The sequence below is a fragment of the Cyrtonyx montezumae genome, unplaced genomic scaffold, assembly GCF_038088225.1.
Source record: "Cyrtonyx montezumae isolate F1298 unplaced genomic scaffold, pur_monq_1.0 scaffold_0, whole genome shotgun sequence".
Lineage (NCBI taxonomy): Eukaryota > Metazoa > Chordata > Aves > Galliformes > Odontophoridae > Cyrtonyx > Cyrtonyx montezumae.
Genome location: NW_027071824.1, coordinates 25,913,355 through 25,922,600, shown reverse-complemented (window position 1 = coordinate 25,922,600; position 9,246 = coordinate 25,913,355). Strand labels below are relative to the sequence as shown.

Below are 9,246 nucleotides of genomic sequence, written 5' to 3'. Positions count from 1 at the left end.
TATAAAAATAATATACTTGGCCTTTGTCGTAGTTTCAGCTGGGGCGGAATTGTTTCCCTCATAGTGTCTGGTATGCTCATGTACCCAGGAGTCGTGCTACTGTAGAACGTCACAACAGTCAGCAGGTGGAGGGGCTGCTGGGATTGAAGTGGCTCAGGTGCATTTGGACTGGCAACATGAGGGTGAATTATTTCTAGCTCAGTGGGCCCATGCCACCTCGGGCCATCAAGGAAGAGATGCAGCGCATAGATCAAGGGGTGAACTGGACTATGGGCACTACTGCACAGGTTATCCATAAATGTGCAACGTGCCCTGCAATTAAACCGAGTGGATAGAGCCTCTCTGGTATGGAGAGCGATGGCTGAAATATATGTGTGGGGTGGCCTAGCAACAAGTGGGTTATGTCGCATTGCCACAGACTCACCGTGGGAAGCACCACGTGCTTACAGTGGTGGAAGCAACCACTGGATGGCTGGAAACATATCCTGTGCTCCATGCTACTGCCCATATTTTGATCCTGGGTCTTAAAAGGCAATTCTTGTCATGACACAACACCCTAAAAAGACTCGTGTTAGATAATGGGACCAGTGTCCAAAACAATCTCATAACCACCAGGGCCAGGGAGCCATGGCAGTGAGTGGGTGCATTGTATCCCCCATCATGCAGCAGTCTCTGGAGAAATCAAATGATACAATGGACTGTTAAAGACTGGAAAGCAATGGGTGCTGGGACATTCAAACACTAGGATGTGTTTGGCAAAAGCCACCTGGTTAGTCAGCGCACAGAGATCTGCCAGTCAGGCTGGTCCTGCCCAATGAAACCTCGTACACAGTGTAGAAGGGGATGAGGTGCCAGTGGTGCATATAAAGAACATGCTAGGTAAGACAGTCTGTTATTCCAGCCTTGGGCAAGCCCTTGGGATCGTTTCTGCTCAGGGACCTGTGTGCACATGATAGATAGCATGGAAGGATGAACATGTCTGTAGGGCAATTTGATGCTGGATGAGAACAGCCAATGATTTAAATTGCACGATGTTAAATTACTACACAGTACTGCATGTCATCGTGTTATATCTCTTGTTAATGCTATTACAGTAAGAACTACCCAGGTTAAAGAATGAACTCCAGTGGAGCCACAACCAGCATCTGCATGCAATAACCCAGTACTCTGAATCATCCCCTAAGTGGTGAAGAACTGTAACGAGAGGCGAAGCCCAAAGTTATGAACGAAATTAATGCCTTGAACAATTCACACGAATGGCCCATAGATCATGGGAATTATGTGTGTGTGTATATGTCGTATATATGTCAAAAAGCAAGATAGGTGATGGTAATTAGTTAGGATGCGTAGAAATGATGGGACCTGAACATGATGTAAGTGATATGGAATAAGGGTTGTCTTCGTTTTAGCTGGGATGGAATTGGTTTCTTTGTAGTGCCCAGTATGATGCTATGTTTTGGTTCTAGGAGAAAAGCAATGTTGATAACACATTGATGTTTATAGTTGCTACTAAGCAGCAGTATAGAGATGAGCCCATTCTCAGTGAAGGGCCCAAGGAGCTGGGAGAGAACAGAATTAGGACAGCTGGCTTCAACTGGCCAAAGGGATGTTCCATACCATATGACATCAAGCAGAAGGAGTTTTGAAGGGAGTGGGAGTTTCTCTCTCACTCTTCCACTGCTTGGGGCAATAGCTGGGCATCAGTTTAGGGATGGTTAGGAAACGTTCATCACTTTATATATATAAGTGTAGAATGTATATAAATAGCCATAACTATTATCCTTTCCCTTTTTTCTATCTTAGAAAATAGCTTTATCTCAACACTCAAGTTCCTTTTTTTTTTTGTTTTATTCTCTTCCCCCATCCCACTGGGAAGGGGGGAGGTGAGCGAATGACTGTGTGGTGTTTAGCCACCTGCTGGGTTAAAATCACAGCAGTTTTGAATTTGTCAACGTTGACATCTCGGTCAGGCGAGGTAGGAGTATGTTTTCAGGTAAAAGAAAAAATCAAGCATTCATTTTCCATGCATTTTGTAAACTCGTTTTGTCGTGTTTTCTTTTTACTATGAGACCTGCCTGATGGAGAGAAAGTTGCCAAGACACACAAGGTGACGTGTGGGACCCACTGAAGAGAGTAGAAACTCTTGCTCTCACTTCATGGGGTCTGTGAGTTCAGTTGAGATCAAGTATTAAACATCATTAATGCCTGCTGACTATATTTTGCTTATGGAAGCATGTAGTTCTTCTATAGAAGCTTTACTCCCAACACTTCTGGTGTACTGTGCACTGTGTACACTGTCTACTGCAGAAACTAATTGCAGCTCTGCAGTGAAGATTGCTGTGGGGATAGCTTGGCTTGTTCATCCTGTCACCAAGTACTACTCATTCAGATTCCTCTGGCCCAGAAGTACACCATTCTTTCAGTTCATCCTGATTTTATGTTTTATGGTACTAACTTTTTCAAAATGCTGTTAACTAGCGTTTTACCCTTCTAATGTTCATAAAAATTACTTGTAGATTTCTAGAACGCATCTGAAAAAGAAGATTTAGGAGCTCACCTTGCAGACATGCACAGTAACTGCTTGAACCTAAGCTGACCAGAAACCTCCAGAGCAGTTAGTGAAAGCGGGTGTCCATCGTGATCTTCCTTACTTGATGACTTTAGTTCTTTAGATGCTGCTGCTAACTTTTTAACCCCTCTGTCTCAGTTGGTTATCTCTAATGTAGGAATAAAAAATGCATTTAAATTTGCATTAAACCTGCTACCCATCAAAATAATTTAAACTTTTGATTTAAATGTTGCCTTAGTCTGATAGGCTTGCACCTTTCTTTTGCAAGTAGCTCAGCAGCCAGAGAATGAATGCAGAGTGAGTTGCATGCCCTTATGTTTTACTTGTCTGGCGAGGTGCCTGCTGCAGCAACTTGATCCAACAGCTGAGAAGGTCAGAAGTTAAATTGGTTGAAGAGAATCCAGTTTCTAGTTTTAAAAGCACAGCTCCCCTTCCGCTGCTTCCCCTCCTCCCTGTACTAATACAGTAAGCCGGGCTGAGAGTCTGAACATGTTTGGAAGAATAGCTTTATCTAGAGAGGTTCTAACTAATATGGGAAAGAAATGCATTAACAACTCATCTTCTAAGATTGTTCGAGGAAGCAGACTTTGCTCTCCTGCAGTCCTTCGTGGCTGGTAACGAAGTGTAGGTAAAAATCTGAGCTGTGGTTTCAAAGCAGACGGTCATTTAAAGCTTCAGAAGAATTCCACCTGCTTGTTTAAATTCTGCTTTGAAGGTGGTTTCGTGTGGTTGGTAAACGTCACATTTTAAGGGAAAGGGAATAATGACTGTCACTCTGTGCTGAGATACGTTCTACCTAAAATTTCAGTGGGTATTTTTTGCAGGACAAGGAATCTCTGTAATTGACTGTCCGCAGTGAAATACCTGAGATAGCCTTCCCAGACTGCCTGCAGTCTGTTAGGACTGACAGGGTAAGCCAAGGAAAGCTTTCTCTGGATGTACCCATTTCTGCTCACCCACAGCTGTCTGCTCCTAGAGACGTGTTTATTCCGGTTGGTGTAAAGGCATTCTCCAGGTCCTCGGGAAAGGATCAGCCGCGGAGTCTTCACAATTAATGTTTTATTCTGCTGCTGGGTTCGGAGGTATTTGGCATTTGTACAATGCCTTTCATCTGACTATTGCCAAAACAGAAGGCTTCAGGCAATGAGTTTACTTAAATATAACCTCATTAAAATAACTTCCATGCCTAAACTGAAGTTAAGCGTCCTCCTACAAGGAAGTTGGTTCGCTGTTGCATTAGGAAGCTTGAAAAGCTGGGGATTTGGGGCTATCCCTCCAGGCTCCGTTTCATTATGTAATAAGATGTTCTTTTACAGCACTCTTGTCTCGGGTTACTGTACAGCAGGATGCCTTCGTTTATCGCTGCCCATCAAAGGTCATGCAAGAGCTCCAAATCGCTTCCAAGTGCAACAGAACCAGAAATAATGTCGTGCCTTCAAACGTTCAGGTTCTGATAAAAACAGCTCAAGGAGTATGGACAGCTCCTGTACAAAAGGGCAGCTTATACTGTTCCTTAAAGTCTCACTTTGTCATTAATGGGAACACAACGTGCAGTGCAAAATGCCCACACTTTTTTCTGTCCTAGGAGCAGCAGGGAGGTTTATCAGTTGCTATTTGTGCTAAGTTTCACTTATTGTAGACAGCGGTTTGCTTTGTGCTCTCTTTTGGAAACTAAATTCAAATGCTCTCTGACTTACGGCCCAAATGAAATGGAGTTAAGTATCAGAGCTACCTGTGGGAAATGATCTTTTGTGCAGAACTAGAATTTGATTTCAGGCCCAAAGCTTGCTCAATGCGAGTGCCTGTATTTTGGAATCTGTGAGTTCTGTAAGTAGATTTAATGGCTGCAGTTCTCCCAAGTGCTTTTCCGGCTTCCAATTTTTCAAGTCCCAGTTGCAGATGACAGAACTGAAGAATAACATGAGAAGTTGAAAAACAGCGCGAGAGAAAAGCATCTGTTATGCCCATGTACTTCAGTACAATAACGTGACAGGAAATGAAAACATACAGCTGAAATAAACAGGGAGCAGACAGAGGTAAAGCGGGATGCTGTTGGGACAGAGGATGCAAAAGCTGAGAAGTTCTTTGCTTCTCTTACTGACACTTGTTCTGTGTGGCAGTGGCAGGAATGCCTTTACTTTCAGGAGACTCCTTGCAGCATGAATGCTCCCGTCTTAACTCTTTAACTTTTTCCTCTCTCTGAAGTCTTCTTCCCCTTACTCTCGTGACTCCATGTTATTAGAAGTATTTCCCTTTGACCAGCTGTATCATTGGGGAACGTCTTGAAGGCTGATTAACATCACGTGCAAGGCTGCAAACCTGCTTGCGTTGCTTCCTTCTGGCTGGTGATGGGATTTTCTGTGTGAAACCTTCCACGTGTCCCACGTGGAACCTGTTTGTGAAAACAGCCGTAGCTGCGGGCGATGGACAGCTCCTCTTCCCTCGCGCTGTACCTTCGCTTAATCAGAGATGGTTTCTCTGTGAGACCGCACCCCTCTTTAAGAGGCTGAGCTGCCGTGACACACAGGGGCTGCTACGCCGTACCCAGCAGGCCAGAAGCAGGGACGTGGTACGGACACCAACAAGCACGGCCGCGCTTGGGACCTGAGTCACCCGCTTTGTGCCTTCCCTGCTTCGACTTAGGCCCCTCTCTTAGTGCCCATTGCGTGCCGCTATTGTATGTTTAAACGATGCCTTAACTCGGAGCACGAAGCGGTGACTCGCAGGTGGGGACGGCACGCAGCCGTGCACAGCCCGTACCTGGCTGCAGTGCCGGACAGGTGAGCCCCCCCGAGGCCTCCTCCTGGGAGAGGCCCCCACCGCTTCGTCCTTAACGGGCCCGGCGCTGCCGGGGGATTATTTCGGCCCCGGCCCCGGGGGGGGGGCCCGGCAGACGCTCCTTATACGGGCCGGCCTCGCTCACCTGGGCCGCGGCCAGGAGCGCCTTGTTTGGGCAGCTCCGGGCCGGGGCCGCGCCGGGCCCGACACCCAAATATGGCGACGGCCGGGGCCGCATTCCTGGGGGCCGGGCGGCCCTCCCGCCCGCCTCGATAAAAGGCTCCGGGGCCGGCGGCGGCCCACGAGCTACCCGGAGGAGCGGGAGGCATCTCTGCCAGCGGCCCGACGCGCAGTCAGCACAGGTAGGTGAGCGCCGTGCCGTGCCGTGCCGTGCCGTGCCGTGCCGTCACGTCACCCTGAGCCTCACGGCCCCGTGCCCCGCAGACAGCCGGCGACATGTGTGACGAGGACGAGACCACCGCGCTCGTGTGCGACAACGGCTCCGGGCTGGTGAAGGCTGGCTTCGCCGGGGATGATGCCCCCAGGGCCGTGTTCCCCTCCATCGTGGGCAGGCCCCGCCACCAGGTACGATATTGGCTTCGGGGTTTCCCGTGGGGTCCTTCGGTCCCGTGTGTGGAGCGGGGACGCGCTGCTGCCCGTGGAGAGGTCACTGAGCCCCTGCTTTTCTCTTCTGTAGGGTGTCATGGTGGGTATGGGTCAGAAGGACTCCTACGTAGGAGATGAAGCCCAGAGCAAGAGAGGTATCCTCACCCTGAAGTACCCCATTGAACACGGCATCATCACAAACTGGGACGACATGGAGAAGATCTGGCACCACACCTTCTACAATGAGCTGCGTGTGGCCCCTGAGGAGCACCCCACCCTGCTCACTGAGGCCCCCCTTAATCCTAAAGCCAACCGTGAAAAGATGACCCAAATCATGTTTGAGACCTTCAACGTGCCCGCCATGTACGTGGCCATCCAGGCTGTGCTGTCCCTGTACGCCTCTGGCCGTACCACTGGTGAGTGCGGACGTCCCGACGGACCCTGTTCCCCAAGGACAGCCAGGACGGGTCCTCTGCAGCCACCAGCTGCTCTGCTCTGCCCCAGCGCAGGTCTTTTGGAGGGCTGCTCCTAGATGGCTGCTCTTTGTTTTCACAGGTATCGTGCTGGACTCCGGCGATGGTGTGACACACAACGTCCCCATCTATGAAGGGTACGCCCTGCCCCATGCCATCATGCGCTTGGATCTGGCCGGCCGTGACCTCACTGACTACCTGATGAAGATCCTGACTGAGCGTGGCTATTCCTTTGTCACCACAGGTAAGCACTGTTCCTTCCCCCACGTTCCCAACTCTTGTACATCAAGGGATGCTGCAGCCTCTTGCCCCGCTGCAAGCCCTGGCAGTGCTCCCTGTTGGGCGTTTGCTTGTGGCTTGTAGTCTGGAGACCCAGCAGACCTCTGGAGGAGTTGCGGGCATTTCCTGTTCTTCCCCCTCCTTGCAATCATTGACGCCTTTGCTCCCCCTGACAGCTGAACGTGAGATCGTCCGTGACATCAAGGAGAAGCTGTGCTATGTGGCTCTGGACTTTGAGAACGAGATGGCCACCGCTGCCTCCTCCTCCTCCCTCGAGAAGAGCTATGAGCTGCCTGATGGGCAGGTCATCACCATCGGCAATGAGCGTTTCCGCTGCCCCGAAACCCTCTTCCAGCCTTCCTTCATTGGTGCGTGCCCCCCCCTTCCCTGTCTCCTCTCCTTCCAGCTCCCTGCTTTCTCCTGGTACAGAGCTCCTGCGTAGCACTTGGCTCATGCCTGCTCTTCTCCTGCCCCCAGGTATGGAGTCCGCAGGGATCCATGAGACAACCTACAACAGCATCATGAAATGCGACATTGACATCAGGAAGGACCTGTATGCCAACAACGTCATGTCCGGGGGTACCACCATGTACCCAGGTATCGCTGACCGCATGCAAAAGGAGATCACAGCCCTGGCGCCCAGCACAATGAAGATCAAGGTGAGGCTTGAGCACTGAGGACCTGCACACAGGAGCAACCTTCTCTGGTCCTCCTGTGAACGGTGCGTGCGGCAGCGCATGCCCCATGCCACGTGCAATTGTGCTGATCTTGTCTCTCTTGGCTTTCCTAGATCATTGCCCCACCTGAGCGCAAGTACTCCGTCTGGATCGGCGGCTCCATCCTGGCCTCCCTGTCCACCTTCCAGCAGATGTGGATCACAAAGCAGGAGTACGATGAAGCCGGCCCATCCATTGTCCACCGTAAATGCTTCTAAACATGTTTACATGATCACTTTGCCAACCACACTCAGGATGACAACCTTGTAGGTTCCAGGCTGCTGAGGACCTGCACCAGCCATGCAACTTTCTATTTTGTAATGATTTCTGGTTACTGTTGCTGCAAAGCTCCACGTGACACAGTGTATGTAAAGTGTACATAAATTAATTTATTTTACCTCGTTTTGTTTGTTTTTAAAACCAATGCCCTGTGGAAGGAAACATGAAACTTCAAGAAGCATTAAATCATCAGTCATTCTGTCACACCCCTAATGCAGTTGTTTCTGTTGTCATTTCCCTGGGCTCTTCCATTGCTCGCTGGGGCTGGGAGCAGGGACTGGGGCTCCCCAGGGAGGGGTGGCACAGGGAGGGTGACGGGATCCTGCTGGGGGGACCTAGTCCTGCTGTGGGCTGTGGGAAGCTCACTGGTGCAGAGAGCAGCATGGGATGCCCACCACGTGGGTGCACACTGCATTGTAATGTGTTCCTCCCATGCCCAGTAGGGAAAGGGTTACGAGTGTTGCTCATTCTCAGCTTGTGAAGGATTTTGTTGGGCTCAGCCTGCCAGAGCAGTAGCCAGGCATGCCTGCGAAGCTCCAAGCTGTGATGGACAGAGGCAAGGCCACAGCTGAGGCCAGGTGGCGGGCACAGGTTAAATTAAGAGCTTTCCACTCCGCTTATGGAAAGCCCTCCTGCACTCACCCTGTCCCCGGGACTGGGGGCAGCCAGGGCCACTTCCTCACCCCACCTGACATGCAGGGCTCTGCCTGCACAGCCGGGACCTCCTGTGAGCACAGGCTCATGTGGGTTCCCTGTGCCCTGTGAGCCCAGGGGGCTTTCCCTGCCTGCCCTTCTGGCCCTAAGGACACTGCGAGACCTGTCCTATCTATCTGCCTCCTCTTAGATGGCCCTGGCAGGAAGGCTGCACTTGGTTTGGGGCTGTCGTTCCACGTTGCCACTGCAGTGGGGACAGTAGTGCTGGAAGAGAAGATGACTTTCAGCTGAACTTCCTGTCCAGGGAAGTTATTGCCCTGCTGTGATGGTGCTAAGAGTGTGCTCTTTCTCACTGTGATGGTTTTCCTGCGCGTGTGAGTACACTTTCCAGTAACAGCTCAACCCCCAAAGGGAATTTCCGCAGGAAGAAACTGTAGTTGGTGCAGGAAGCCCCTGTACAGCCCTACATGCTCCGAGCTGAATGGCTGGGACTGGATGGGAGAGCAGGAACACATCCTTTCTTAGAAACACAAACAGAAGGTAGTTCATGACCTTGCTGTATTTACTATTTATGTGCTGTTGTTCAGTGGCACATACCTCAGCAGGGCTGTGCGAGCTACTTACCCACCCCTTGCTGCTGGACCTGGGGTTTCCCTGTAGCTTAAGGGGTGTTACATGCTTAAGCAGATGTAGAATCAGTAAGGCTGGAAAAGACATCAGATCATTGGGTCCAACCGTCGGCGCATCCCTACCATGCCCACTAACTTTGTCACTCAGTGCCACATCCACGCATTTCTCTGGGGACAGACTCCACCAGTCACCAGCTGTGTGCTCCAGAGCAGGCAGGGTGACAGACTCAGTGCCACTCGCATCCCGCTGAAGAGCTCAACAG

The 9,246-nt window shown here is 50.6% G+C and overlaps 1 protein-coding gene across 2 annotated transcripts; it reads left to right on the top strand.

Moving 5' to 3' along the window:
* Positions 1 to 5,606: 5,606 nt before the first annotated feature.
* ACTA1 (actin alpha 1, skeletal muscle) lies at positions 5,607 to 7,913 on the top strand. 2 transcript variants are annotated; one of them, XM_065730310.1, is made up of 7 exons: positions 5,607 to 5,709; positions 5,792 to 5,932; positions 6,045 to 6,369; positions 6,509 to 6,670; positions 6,882 to 7,073; positions 7,183 to 7,364; positions 7,496 to 7,913. In XM_065730310.1, the coding sequence occupies exons 2-7, from the start codon at positions 5,804 to 5,806 to the stop codon at positions 7,637 to 7,639; spliced, it is 1,134 nt and encodes a 377-aa protein (XP_065586382.1). In that variant the 5' UTR covers positions 5,607 to 5,709; positions 5,792 to 5,803; the 3' UTR covers positions 7,640 to 7,913. The 2 variants fall into 2 exon arrangements, with proteins under 2 accessions (XP_065586382.1, XP_065586390.1); XM_065730318.1 differs by having other exon boundaries at positions 5,674 to 5,713.
* The last annotated feature ends 1,333 nt before the right edge of the window (positions 7,914 to 9,246 follow it).